The following is a 14,556-nucleotide window of genomic DNA, read 5'->3' as shown; positions in this document are numbered from 1 at the left end:
TGCTGAATTAACCGTGAGGACTTTTTGCCTCTAGGCATTTTGTTACATAAGTTAATAAGTGTTATCTTTTAAGCCTGGTAAGTATGTAGGTGTTTTGGAGGCAGGGGAGACTGATGGTTATTTGCAGTTATTTGGAGCTGGAGGCATGCTAACTGATAAATTGTTTTTTCAGTTTGCGTGACCACGTTCTTGATGCCTCAAAAACATTTTCCAATTTTAACTGGGGAGAAAGGATGTCAGTAGGTGTTTGCTAGTGTGAAGAGAAGGTAGAATGGCTCAAGTGTGTGACAGAGATGAGAAATGCAGATACAGAGAGACATCTGACCTGTCAGAAATTTTTCATTGCATGATTACTACAGTGATTGATGAGCAGTGTGCTAGGATTTTTATATTATTTCGTGCAATCCTCAAACTAACTCTATGACGTAGGTACTATTATTTTCCCTACATTACAACAGTAGAAAGTGAAGCTTAGCAAGATGAAGTGCCTTACCCAAAGTCACTTACCCAAGCTGGTAAGAGTTGTTGCTGGGGTTTGAAACCAGGTAGCCTGAATGAGTCAGGAGTCTATGCTAATGGTAGCAAGGTCCATAGACAATATAAAAAAGTAAAAAAGCAAACCAATTGCTGACAACAATAAGAATATATCTTATTCTTTATATTAAAGCTGAAGAAAATTTTTTTCTATGGATTCTTACGGAAAAAGTGCTATATAATATGAACAATACCCTCCACAGACATGTTAAGCTCAAACAGCAATGAGTTTTATAGGGATGCTTGGTATTAAAAATGTCCCTCACTATGGAACTCTCTGACTATATATTCTAAGATGTTGAAAATTTTCAATGGTGAACTTAATTTTGGGGAACACTGCAAAATCCCCTAGGCTAGGGTTGGAGATGTAGGTGGAGATCCACTGGGACAGAGCACAAGGGAACGTTCTGGAGTAATGGAAATAATCTGTATCTTGATTATGGTTACCCAGGTACGTATATATACTATATATACATAAACATACACATATTCATCAAAACTCATTGAATAGTACACCAAATGTCTGCATCTCATTACACGTAAATTATGTCTCAATAATAAGAGAGCTCTCAGCCCACTTCTGGTCATGACAGCAAGAAAGACAGGCATAGCAAATTAAAATTTTTGGAGATGCATACTTGTATATGGTGCTTCTAACTCTCTTTAAAAGTGACATTATTAATATATTTAGACAAAAATACTTAGTTTTTCTTTTATTTTCTATCAGGATGAAGAATTCTGTACCTCTGCCAAATAAACAACACTTAAAATTAACTAATTTAATTCTTATCACCACTCTAAGAGGTAGGTACTATTAATATTGCATGTTACGGATGAGGAGCCCAGAAGCCTGGCAAGGGCGGTGCACAGTCCCTTTTGCCAAGTATTTGGTCACACGCTGGTTCACTGTAGCCCAAGACAGCCGGGCATGAGGAGAGGCCGAGGCGCCAGCCCGGGGCCACTCGTGATTCACTGACTGCAGCCACCCGGCAGCTGCACCCTCCAGAGCCTCTGCGGCCGGTGACGCAGGTTCTTCCGCCCCTGCTCGGGCTCAGCAGGCGTGGCGATTCCGGGAAGCCTCTTTCCGGGCCCCGTGACTCGCTCAAACCCGGCGTAGCCAAGCGCGGGGTGCAGGGCGCTGGCGCGCCGCCCGGTCCTCGTCCCGCGCGCGCTCTGCTCCCGGCGGCGACCAGGTACACCCTCCCCAGGCCCCAGCTCGCTCCTCCCCAGGGATGATCAGGCAGCCCCGTCCCAGGCCCCAGCCCCGGCGGAAAGTGGCGGGGCCTGCAGGATTTCCCGGAAGGCGGCCGTTTTGCAAATGGAGTTTTTGTAGGTCGACACCCCATCCCCCACCCCCCAAAAGCAGAGGACTGTCCTGGAGCAGCTGCCCAGACCGTGACTGCGAGTGTGTGGTTTGGGTGCGAGAGACGCTGCGTGAAAGGCGCGGAGGAGTTGGAGTCACAGCGTTCCGAAGGCGGGAGACTAGGGCGCTATGTGTGAAGGTTAATAGGATTTCCAGCGCAGAAGATGCCGGTCCTGCCCCCTCCACCCCGCTGCTCCCACCTCGCAAAAGCACCCCTCGGAGTGGAGGAGCAGGGCCAGAAGGAGTTAGAGAAAGGCAGCCGAGGGCATCGAGAGTGAGGGTATGGCGGGGTTAAAAGTCCTCCTTTGGACTCCCCAGCCTCTGAAACTGTAAGAAATAAACTTTATTTCTTCATTAAAATTTTTTAAAGAGTCCTCAGAGGCCAACTAAGCTCAGTCCTGAAAATCTCAGCGCAGGAGGGGACCTCTGGGAACATCTACATCGCCCTCGTCCCACACCCTCCAATTCACAGCTGGGAAAAGCCAGGTCCTGAGCGGACTGCCTGCAGTCACACAACTGATTCCTGGCAGAGTTAGGTCTAGTAACCCGCACACACTCCGGTTCCTAGGCTCCGTGTATACGTGATAAGGTAGGAAAAGGACGTTTCAGAAGCACCCTTTGTGAGCTAGGAGACATGAGCAGTGACTGGTACTGGAGTGCCCAGCCCACCTTCCTGGCTTCCTCCTCCAGGAGCTTGCTAGCCGGCATCGCCCGCCACAGCACTGCAGCTGGAGAAGCGCTCCCGGAAGCCCTGAGGCTTGAACTAGACCCCGAGTACATAGTGTTTAGGTAAGTGGAGGAGGGGAAGGACATCTTGGCTGGGGAAACAGCCTGAGCTGAGGGCAGAATGAGCGAGTCCACGGGCCCTGTGAACGGGTGGCAGGTGGTGGAGGGCTCTGAGCCTGAATGTGCAGGGGACAGGGCACACCGGGGAAGTGGCTGGAGGAGGAGGCCTTCAGGAAATGCGCTTCACCTGGGATTGAATTCACAGCAGGTATACTCGTGTTAGCTGAGATATAGATGAACTAGATCCCAATACTCTAGAAGTTGATCATGCAGAAGAAAAGCAAATTTTAAATATTGCTATAGAAGGGAGGGTTGTGAGGAGAAAATATTCTAGTTCAATAACAGAAAAATCTTCTTCCCTGGTTGTGTATGAATAATAAAAATAAATAACAAAAATCGTGTTTACTATGTGCCAAGCACTGTTGTAAGTGCTTTACGAAAATCAATTCATTTCCTACTCATGACGAATCCAGGAGGTTGCCACTGTTTTTATCACTACCAATTTACAGATGTGGAGACTGAGGCACACAGAGGTTGCCTGAAGTGAGTAGGGCCGGGCTGAGGTGGAGTGGTGTCATACCAAGTGTCCTGGCCTGGCTAGAATCAGATTTGGGTCCCGGCACCTCCAGTCTCTGCTGGTGTGAATTTAGCTTCTCTGAGCCTTCGTCCTCTTATCTGAGAAATCCCTCCCTACCACTGCCACAGTGAATGTGCAGGCACTTTGCCTTGTGCTACAGAAGAAAACACACATGCTCCACGATCTACGATGGGTTTATCGGGACATAACCTCATCCTAAGTCGAAAATGTACTTGATACAGCCTAACCTACCGAACATCGTAGCTTGGTCTAGCCTACCTACCTTCAGTGTGCTCAGAGCACTTACATTAGCTTACACTTGGGCAGAATCATCTAACACAAAGCCTATTTTATGATAAAGTGTTGAATAGCTCATGCAGTTTATTGAATACTGTGCTGAAAGTAAAAAAGAGAATGTATGGGAACTTCAAGTATCATTTCTACTGAGTGCCTCTTGCTTTCACACATCATAAAGTTGAAAAATATTAAGTCGGGCCATCATAAGTTGGGGACCATGTGCATTATTTAAGTAAAGCCTTTCACTTCTAAGGCCAAATCCCAACTAAAAAGAAAAAATGATGAGCTTGGTTTGACTTGCAGAATTTAACGGGTTTGCCACTCGCAGTGAGGCAAAGATACAGTCAGAGTTAAAAGCATGGGCTTTGGAGTCAGATGGACCCACGCTGGAATTTTAGCCTGCCACGTATTAGCTCTGTGACCTGAGAAAAGTCACTTAACATTTCTGAAACTGCATTATCTCCATGATCCTCAATTTAGTCATAGGTAAAATGAACCTAGTGATACACTCCTCACAGAGCAGTTATGGGGATTAAGTGAGATGCAATGAATGCCTGCAAGTACTGAGTGCTCAATAAAATGTAGACGGCACTACTGTTTTTTCTGATTCTTCCTCCTCATCACCCTTCGTGCGTCTTCATACCGCTGCCCCCAGCCTCTCCGGATCCCAGCATGTGTGGGGGGCGGACCGAGAGGTACGTGGCTGCCATGGTGCTGAGTGCAGCTGGAGACGCCTTGGGGTACTTCAATGGAAAGTGGGAGTTCCTCCGTGACGGGGAGAAGATACACCGGCAGCTGGCCCAGTTGGGTGGCTTGGACGCCATAGACGTGGGAAGGTGGAGAGTCAGCGACGACACAGTGATGCACTTGGCCACGGCGGAAGCCCTCGTGGAAGCCGGGAAAGCTCCCACGTTGGCTCGACTGTATTCTCTCCTCGCTAAGCATTACCAAGACTGCATGGGAGACATGGACGGCCGGGCACCAGGTGAGCACAGCACCGGGAGGTCCGGGCACGGGCACCAGGTGAGCACAGCACCGGGAGGTCCGGGCACCAGGTGAGCACAGCACCGGGAGGTCCGGGCCCAGGTGAGCACAGCACCGGGAGGTCCAGGCACCAGGTGAGCACAGCACCGGGAGGTCCAGGGAAGAGGGAGAACAAACCACGCCCCAGGAAATCATTAACTGTGTTGGTGGAGATTTAAATATCAAGAACACAGACAACTTAAATGTCCCATAACTTAATTATGGTGACACACTTGCAACCGTTTAAAATAATGCAGGGTGACTGTAGTCAACAATAATGTATTGTATATTTTGAAATAACTAAGAGGGTAAATTTCGAATGTCTCACCACGAAAATGATGTGAAGTGATGAATATGGTAATTAGCTTGATTTAGTCATTCCACATTGTATACATAAATCATCACATTGTACCCCATAAATGTAGACAATTATGATTTATCAGTGAAAAATAATACGGGGGTACTTCAAAAAGTATGAATTAAAAAATAATACAAATATTTCCAGGAACTTTTTGAAGACCTTTTGTATTAGTGAAATAAAAAATAAAATTATACAGATGAATATTGACTGATATAGAAAAGTGTATATTAAGTGAAAAAAATTAGGTTACAAAACTGTATGTATGTTATGAATCCATTGTCCTTAAAAGTACAGATGTGTATCTTTGTGTTGGGAGAGATCTGGAAGAATATACACAAAGATGTTAATAATTATTCCTGGGTGATGGTAGTATTTATAGTATATTATTTCCTTTTTACTTATTTGTATTTTCTAAGTTTTCTGTAATGAACAAGCATAAAGAAAAATGTATTTTTTTCTTTTTTAAGAAGAATGAAAAGTGTTTTGTAGAGATGCCTCTTCTGGTCCTAGGTCTGTTCAGAAGTGATTTTTTCCACTTTGGGAACTTGTTATGACCCTTGGGCCACCAGGTGATTTTCCCTTTCTCCAGCCCATCTGACCTGCCTCTCCTCCTTTCTTAGTTTGCTAGGGCTGCCCTACAAAATACCATAGACTGAGTGGCTTAAACAGCAGAAATTTATTTCTCACAGTTCTGGAGGCTAGAAGTCCATGTCAAGGTGTGAAACAAGTCAGGCACAGAAAGAGAAATACCACATGTTCTCACTTATTGGTGGGAGCTAAAAATTAATATATAAATTCACACACACACACACACACACACACACACACACACACACACACACACACAAACCGGGGGGGGGGGGGGGAAGAAGATATAAAAACCACAATTATTTGAAGTTGATACGACAAGCAAACAGAAAGGACATTGTTGGGGGGGAGGGGGGGAGGGAGAAGGGAGGGAGGTTTTGGTGATGGGGAGCAATAATCAGCCACAATGTATATCGACAAAATAAAATTTAAAAAAAAAATAAAAATAAAAAAATAAAAAAATAAAAAAATAAAAAAATAAAAAATAAATAAAAAATAAAATTTAAAATAAAATTTAAAAAAAAGTAAAAAAAAAATAAATGGAATCAGACAATCACAAAAAAAAAACATATGTTATATATTATTTTGCATGTATGATATGTTTAACAATAAACAGTAAAAATAAATCATAAAGAGAAAAAAAAAAAAAGGTGTTAGCAGGATTGTTTTCTTCTGAGGCCTTTCTTTTTTTTTTAAATGACATATTGATTGTACATGTTTTTGAGGTCCAGAGTTATATTTCAATACATATTTACAACGGGTGATGATCAAATCAGGGTAATTAGCATATTCATCACTGTAAAACTTCATCATTTATTTGTGATGTGCACATTTGATCTTTTCTAGTTGATTGATAACATGTAGTAAATTATTGTTTGAGGCCTCTCTTTTTGGCTTTCAGGTGGCCGCCGTCTGGGTGTGTCCTCACATGGGGTTTCCTCTGTGTGCAAGCATCCCTGGTGTCTCTCCGTGTGTCCACATTCCTCTTCTTATAAGGACACCAGTCAGACTGGATTAGGGCCCACCCTAATGGCCACATTTTAGCTTAATCACCTCTTTAAAGGCCCTTTAAACACCCAAGGAACTGGGTATTAGGGCTACAACATATGAATGTGGGGGACACAATTCAGCCCATAACACCTTCTGATGAAAAGTTCCCCAGCATCATACCCAGGGGCCTCTGGTGACCCCAGGCATCGGCCAATCTCTGCTTATCTTTTCTCAACATCTGATATTTAATGTTAGGCCACCTGTGGACATGGTTGTGAATAAAGTGACCAGTAAGGGAACAGTAATACAACACTCCATAATATGTTACTACTGTTGCTTGGCTCCTGTGTGTATTCACAGTGCCCCAGGCAGGTAGGTCAATGGGACAAGCCTGCTTACACCACTGTCAGGAAGGGGACAGCCAAGGTCCAGAGGTTCAGTGACTCCCCCAAGAGCACATCGTCCTCTGAATCCACCGCTCCTCATCTGAACCCAGTGCTTCACTTTAGAATTTGTGGCCTCTTCCTGATCTTCTAGCTGTCACGTTCTTATTGGCCTCCTTAAGGACATGGGTTTTGGAGTCTGATGAATTTTACTGGGCCACTAACTAACTAGCTGGTTATGTGATTCTGAGCAAGTTTCGTAAGCTCAGAGCTTACCTTACTCATTTAAAAAAGAGAACAATATGTTATACTTACTTTTTTGAGTTGTTGTGATGTCTCAGTAATAACTGGTAAAGATTCCAAGGCTCTCTATTTGAGTCTGCTGCTATTATTTTTCTTTACCTTGGTGTATACACTTTATTTATTTATTTTTAAATTTGAGATAATTTATTATACATGTATGTGGGGTACAACACTGATTTTCAATAATTGTGGACAATGTGTGATTGTTTGATCAGGATAATTAGCTTATTCATCATTATGCTGCAATTATTATTAGCATTACCATGCAAGGGGTTGCATATAAAATAAGGCACACTGTGGGGTTGGGGGTTGGAGGCATTACTCATCATGATTTTTTGGCTCTCTCTTTTCATCAAAGAAACTTGGAAACAGGGTTTAGCTCTTTCTTCCTGCTGGGGCCTTTGTTTGGGTTACACTGACCCCCACACCCTTCCTGACTCTTCCTCAGGCGGCGCCTCGGTGCAGAACGCCATGCTGCTGGAGCCGGACAAGGCCAACGGCTGGAGGATCCCCTTCAACAGCCATGAGGGTGGCTGTGGGGCTGCCATGCGGGCCATGTGCATAGGTCTCAGATTTCCTCACTACAGCCAGCTGGACACGCTGGTCCAAGTGAGCATCGAGAGTGGCCGAATGACCCACCACCACCCAACAGGCTACCTCGGCGCCCTTGTGTCTGCTCTTTTTACTGCCTATGCCGTGAATGGCAAAGCACCCTGGCAATGGGGAAAAGGACTGATGGAGGTGCTACCAGAAGCTAAAAAGTATATTGTCCAATCAGGCTACTTTGTGGAGGAGAATCTTCAACACTGGTGAGTCTGTAGATGGATGCCCCTGCTAGAACATGATTGCATCTGTGAGCACACATGCACCGTACATGAATGTCTAGGATTCTGATGTCACAGCAATCACTGTGGTTTTCAACACCCAGCCCCCTGCGAAGGATTTCGAGTTCCTTCCAGCAGTGGTTGCCCTGAAGTAGCCAAGTGGATGCTTCAATGAGTAGTACAGCTGCAATGCCTCCCCCTTACCTAGTGATCCTGTTCTGTATTCCAGCTTTCTGTCATTTTTGTGGTTATCCTATGCTGAGATGAACTTTCATGCTTACTTCCTACTTTCCTGGAACTTGTTTTTTCAGTAGTGTCTTGACATAAGCATAATATTTTGAAATCCTTGGCTACAGTGCCTGAGAGAGAGGTTTTTCCACTAGCTAATTAATAAGTGGTAAGGCCACACATCTTCCCCTTTTTGTGAGTTCACTTTACATTCTCTTTCTTAGAATAAAAAGGTACATAGGCTTTCTGCTGAAGTCACCCATAGTGGTGATGTCCTAAAAGTTCCCCCTGGAGAGGTGATGTGTAATGTTACTTTCAACCCAGGAAAAACTTTTATTTTTTACCCTTTGACTTGATATGTATCTTCTTTATTTAGCAACAAGGTCAGTATCTTGCTTATGTAGATCCTTAACAAAAATTTATTGAATGAGTGGCACTTAGAGATCATTTTCATTTCTTAAATAGTTTATGATATTAGTACAAGAAGTTGAAGTCATCTTTGGAATTTTTTTTTGCTCACATATCCATCTGGTGCTTTTCCTTATGGCTTTTGACTTTATTTTTTTAATTGACTATTAATTTTTTCCCCTTCCTACAGGTTCTACTTCCAAAACCAATGGGAAAAGTACCTAAAACTTAGAGGGCTTTTGGATGGCAAATCAGCCCCTACCTTCCCTAAGCCCTTCGATGTAAAAGAGAGGGATCAGTTCTACACCTCCCTGAGCTATTCTGGCTGGGGCGGCAGCAGTGGACACGATGCCCCCATGATTGCCTATGATGCCGTCCTTGCTGCAGGAGATTCCTGGAAGGAGCTTGCCCACCGAGCCTTTTTCCATGGCGGAGATAGTGATTCTACAGCTGCCATTGCTGGCTGCTGGTGGGGGGTTATGTATGGTTTTAAAGGAGTGATTCCTTCCAACTATGAGAAACTGGAATACAGAAACCGACTGGAAGAGATTGGTAGGGCTTTATATTCTCTTGGGTCAAAGGAAGACACTGTAATTTCCCCTTAGGGAGATGAGATGTTCATTTCTGGTAGTCCCTTTTCTGCTCAGTTTCTTCTCACTTTTTCCAAAGTCAAGAGTCTTACCCTTGTATTCAGGAAATTTCAGATAACAAGTCCCTTGGGCACCTTAAGCTCAATCTTTCCAGACTCATCCTGTTCTCCCTGAATCTATCACTCTTCTTATAATGAAGAGTCTTTTATCTCAGTTGATGGAGTCAGTGTCTCCCAAACTAGAAATCTCATAGTCTAATATTTGAGTCTTCATTTACATTATGTGATTGTTCACTAAGTGTTTCCTGTTTGTCTTAGATTGGGTCCACTCCCTGCTCCCCAAAGTGGGTTTGAGCACAAGTAGTTTATTTGGGAGGTGATTCCAGGAAACACTGGTAGGAGAATGAGGAAGTGAGACTGGGGAGAGAAGGGAGCCAGGGTAGGGTGTGTCAATGAGCAGGTTTCTACTGTGGGCGATTGGGGTCAGTCCATCTGGGCCCTCTGTCTAAGGCAGTTCTCAGAGTTGTCTCACCCGAAGGGCAAGCAGACCTGCGGAATTTACCCACTGACTTTCATCTGACTTTAGTTGAGGACCACTCCCAGAGATGCCAACTCCCTGGTCCTTCTTGGCTTGCCTTGTGTGCAAGCCAAACATGAATGTCTTCAGATGAAGACTCAGAGATGTGTGCGGTGGCAAGCTGTAGGGTGCCTAGGAACAGTGAGGGGTATATGGGGGGGTCCTAACAACATCTGCTGGACTGTTCTACCTCCTAAATATACTTTGAATCCATCACCTTTTTTACCTTCCTGCACTGAGTATTTTTCGGCTGGATTCCTGCTATCCAAGCTACTCAAGGCTGGGGAGATGCTTCTCCTTGCTGCTTTTGGTAATTGTCATGTTACCAGTTTTGTTATTGTCTATCTGCTTGTCTGTGTTCTCCTGTAGACAGAACCTAGTACAATGCATGAGCATACAATACACAATCAGTATACAATAAATGAATGTTGTTAATGAGCCTCCTGTCTGATGCCTCCCTCATTACCCTGCAGAGTTATCTTTACAAACTACAAATTGATCATGCCGGACTTCTGATCACGTTCCAATGAATATATCACTCCCTTTCTTCATTTCTTGATGCTCTTTCCTCTCCTTTTCCACCTGGTAAATTCTTACTCGTCCTCCAGACCCAGCTCAAGTAGAACCTCCTAGGTGGGACCTGCTGATCGTTCAGGCCCTTGGCCACCTTCTCCTACTCCACCCACAGCCTTCTGTCCTCTCCCTGATACCACACTGATCCTATTGTGTGGTGACTGTGCATCATCCGGGTCAGTCTCAGGTGCACACTGCCCAGCAGACATCCAACTCAGAAATGAGATGCCATTGTCACCTTCAGTTGGTCACCCTCAGTCAGCCTGGAGACCTGCTGTCACTGGCTTGTTGTCAGGGGGAAGGGAGAGCACTGCCTTACTTCCCCTTTCAGGAAAACCACAGAACTATGGCTCTCATGATTTCTCCTTCAGATCCCTGGTTTTCGTCTGGGAGAGGAGGGCCAGGTACGTCCTACAACAGCAGCCCCGTGCCTCCTAGTTAGTCCTATAGGACTTTGTTTTGCCAAGTCCTTCCAGTCCCTTGAGAATGTGGTGGAGGGTGTGTGCAGGGAGGAGAGATGTGTTAGCATTGGTTGTCTTCTGGGGTGGGGCTTGAGCTACAAGCATAGGCAGCAGGAAAAGAGTCTTCAGAGATCTTGTTATGTCTGTTTTGCCTCTTCTCTCTCCATCACAGGCACACTTCACAAAGAGTTTAGGCTTTCAGACTCCTTTTTCTCAAACCTTCTCCCCAGACCTCACTCTCAGCTGGTGACCTTGCCTCCTATTTCTCTGAGAAAATAAAAGCAATTTTCAGAGAACAGTTGCACAGTCCCATCACCACTTCTGCCTGTCACCTGCATCTGGGCTCGTGGGCTCTGCCTTCTCTCCTGACTGAGTGCTAGTGTGTGTGTGTGTGTGTGTGTGTGTGTGTGTGTGTGTGTGTGTGTGTGCGCGCGCGTGTGTTTGTGTGCACATGTGAGTGTGTGAGAGAGGCGGTGTGAGAGAAAGGAGGGAAGATGACAATGAATGGGGAAAAAGATAAAAATTATATGCCTAATGTTAAAGTAAATCAATAAAAATAGTCTGATGTAGTACGAATTTGTCATGCTTATCAAGTTAATACATGTGTACTGAAGAACAGAATAAGTCATATGTAACATTAGAGGGATTGATGATGCCTTTTGGGCCTGCTGTGTGATGGTGCTTCATTTGGTTTCTTTGTTACCTAAGGTTGCTAGATGTTGTCTAGAAATCTTGGTGCTAATTTTCTTTTTAAGATGTGCAAAATTAGCACCGGCCTCATCCACCCTTCTCCAAGCTTCTCCAACCATCAAATTCTCCATTTACTCTTCTTGTTGTACCTCTCTGGAGCATGTAAACTTGCATCTTTTTAAAACAGCCCCAGAGCTACTGGGGTGTTAGGAGAAAGGGATGGAGACTCTGATGACTTCACAGTCCAACCCAGCTCCTAAACCACCTCCTCAAGCAATGGCTGCCTGGGGGCTGGCTAAGGATCCAGGAGTATTCGGATAGGGACTGGGCATGCCTTGCCATCACTTTTTTCATCTTTGGGGCTTGGGGCTTGGGAAGAGTGACACCTAGGGAGTAGGTGAGGCTCCTTCCACTTGGGGAAGGGGAAGGAACAGGAGGAAGAGTGTTGCCTGTCAGACAGTTCACAACAACCCATTAATAGATGAAGAAGTTGGGCTCAGAGAGGTTGCCATCTGTCCAAAGTCACACAGCTAGGATGAAGTAGAGCTGCGGTTTAAACTTAACCAGGTCTGTTTGTCTCTATAAGAGATAAGAAAAAAGACAAACCAACATGTTTTTCCTACTCAACACTTCTGACACCAGATGTGTGGGGCTTGTTTCCCCACATACCATGCAGGTCTCCCGTGGACACCAGCTGGTTGTCCTCTAATTTAATTCAATTCTGACGCTAGATAATGTCAGATCCCACAGGTTGAGGGCTCGGTCCCCAAGGCTGTCCCCCACTTCAGATTCCAGTCATAAGTCCAGGTCCCTGGAACTTCTGACCAACCATCTATAGATCGGGGGCCCCACACCCCCTCCTCAGAGTCTATTAATTTGCTAGAGCAGCTCACAGAACTCAGGAAAACACACACACACACATTTACCTGTTTATTATAAAGGATATTACAAAGGATACAGATTAAGTGAGGTACAGGGTGAGGTGTCAGGGAAGGGACACGGAGCTTCCACGCCCTCCCCGTGCGCCAGCCTCCAGGAACCTCCATGTGTTCAGTTATCCAGAAACTCTCCAAACCCAGTCCTCTTGGGTTTTTATAGAGGATTATTACATAGGCATGATTGATTAAATAATTGGCCATTCGTGGTCAACTCAACCTTTAGCCCATCCCCTCCCCAGAAGTCAGGGAGTGGGACTAAAAGTCCCAATCCTCTAATCACATGGCTGGTTCCCCTGGCAACCAGCCCCCATCCTGGGGCTGCCCAGGAGCCCACCTCATTAGGACAAAAGATGCTCCTATCACCCAGAAAATTCCAAGGGATTTAAGAACTCTATGTGAGATGCTCCTGTCAGGAAATTTCAAATGTCTTAGAAACTCTGTGTCAGGAACCAGGGTCAAAGTCCAAATATTAGAGCAGAAGATTCTCCTAGCACCTGTATCTACAAGGGTTTTAGGAGTGTGGCACCAGGAATTGAGGGCAGAGGCCAAATATACATTTCTTATTGTATCACAGTCTCAAAAGCCATCTTTCTTTGCACGCACTCTACCCCACTCTCATTGTTGGCTGTAAGTATTAGAAGATCATTCCTTAGACAGAGTCAGAACGGTGTGAGGTGGTGAAGGCAGCAAGCCTGTGTTCGCTCCTTCTTCCCACAGCGAAGTGGTGGAGCCCACAGGAAAGCTCGTGTGGGTTTGAGATCCGTATTCAGCAGCAGGGGCAGGGAGGGGCAGAGCTGGGCCTGGTAAAATTGTGAATGGGCAGCATATCTTCATTCTCCTCTCAACACCTCTCCCCTCCCCAGAGAGCCTCCCTTTCCTCTGCCCTCATTCTGCCCCTTGGCCACCAAGGAGACCCCCCCACCCCAATGCATGGGCTATGATCTGAACTTCTCTCTCCACACTGTTTGGTCACCCGTTCCCATTTGCCAAGGGTCTCCTTCACATTTACAGGCCTCAGTGTCATCACCTGTCCTAGCTGGGTGGTTTCAGCAAGTGCCTCCGTCTCAGGGTCTCTGGACTTGGATCCCATGGGCTTTCAACTCTAACACCCAAAGAACATGAGTCTGAAATGGAGCTGTTGGAAGTTGGAGACAGAATCAGAGAAAGAATCCTTAGGTCTCTCCCAATCTACAGAACTTCAGATAGAAGTTTGTGTTTATTAATAGAGGACCTTGCTTCAAAACCAGTGTTTCCCATCATTTTGGCTGGTATATAGGCAACCCTCCCCCACTGCTGATGCCAGCAGGTGGAGGTGACACAATCCACCTGTCAGCCCACTTCAGGGGCTGGTTGTATCCTCTTAAAATAAATCTTCCTTCTAAAATACACTCATTATAGCTTGTTTAAATAAATACTTTAAGTCCTTGTTAGTACAGGTGATAAGTGGATGTGGCAGGAATAGGAAGGTAGGACCTGAGTGAATGAAGTTGGGAACCATGCCTTGAGCAAACAAATGAATCTCCAGCAGGATGATTTCCACTGGAGATTGATCTAGGGGAGGTGATGTTTTGGGGTGAGGGTGCCTCTTATTCCACCAGCCCTGAATCTAGGAGACCTGGAAGGAGGGCACTCTCTGCAGATGTGCATTTTTTTCCCTATTGCAGGGACATGGTAATTACTGTGCAGTTAGGCCTGAGAAAAGGCAAACTCTGATATTCTGCAAAGAGTTGCCATTGAATCCCAGCTCTGCTACCAGACTCCTGCAAGCCTCAGGTTACTAAGAACTAATGTAAGCTGGGGTTAATAATGTCTACCTTGAGGGTTGTGGTGAAGTGTAGTGGATGAGAACATGGTCACTGGGGGCAGTTTTTCAGATTCAAATCCTCACTCTGCCACTTTGTGTAGCCTGGGGGAAGTTATTTTAACCTCACTCTGCCTGCGTTTCCACATGTGTAAAAATGGGGTTAATAAATGTATCTAGTGTCTTCTCTCCACCAGCCTGTTGTGAAATGAGAGACTCAGGGAAACCCCTAGATGGATCACCTCCAGCCAGTTTCTTCAAC

General features: G+C 45.3%; 1 protein-coding gene across 4 annotated transcripts; it reads left to right on the top strand.

Moving 5' to 3' along the window:
- Positions 1-1,592: 1,592 nt before the first annotated feature.
- ADPRH (ADP-ribosylarginine hydrolase) lies at positions 1,593-10,253 on the top strand. 4 transcript variants are annotated; one of them, XM_063101541.1, is made up of 5 exons: positions 1,593-1,727; positions 2,588-2,686; positions 4,213-4,542; positions 7,654-8,014; positions 8,856-10,253. In XM_063101541.1, exons 3-5 carry the CDS (start codon positions 4,230-4,232, stop codon positions 9,268-9,270), a joined length of 1,089 nt encoding a protein of 362 aa, XP_062957611.1. In that variant the 5' UTR covers positions 1,593-1,727; positions 2,588-2,686; positions 4,213-4,229; the 3' UTR covers positions 9,271-10,253. The 4 variants fall into 4 exon arrangements, with proteins under 4 accessions (XP_062957611.1, XP_062957620.1, XP_062957615.1 ...); XM_063101550.1 differs by lacking the exon at positions 1,593-1,727 and adding an exon at positions 1,761-1,863; XM_063101545.1 differs by lacking the exon at positions 1,593-1,727 and adding an exon at positions 1,870-2,486.
- The last annotated feature ends 4,303 nt before the right edge of the window (positions 10,254-14,556 follow it).

The sequence above is a fragment of the Cynocephalus volans genome, chromosome 1, assembly GCF_027409185.1.
Source record: "Cynocephalus volans isolate mCynVol1 chromosome 1, mCynVol1.pri, whole genome shotgun sequence".
In the NCBI taxonomy this organism is placed as follows: Eukaryota; Metazoa; Chordata; class Mammalia; order Dermoptera; family Cynocephalidae; genus Cynocephalus; species Cynocephalus volans.
This window is presented reverse-complemented; position numbering and strand designations above follow the sequence as displayed.

What these genes read in the sequence shown, in the direction of transcription:
- ADPRH (XM_063101541.1), top strand. Translation starts at nt 4,230, where the DNA reads ATGTGTGGGGGGCGGACCGAGAGGTACGTGGCTGCCATGGTGCTGAGT. An exon ending in CATGGACGGCCGGGCACCAG is followed by an intron (nt 4,543 to 7,653) that starts GTGAGCACAGCA and finishes ACTCTTCCTCAG; the next exon opens with GCGGCGCCTCGGTGCAGAAC. An exon ending in GAGGAGAATCTTCAACACTG is followed by an intron (nt 8,015 to 8,855) that starts GTGAGTCTGTAG and finishes CCCTTCCTACAG; the next exon opens with GTTCTACTTCCAAAACCAAT.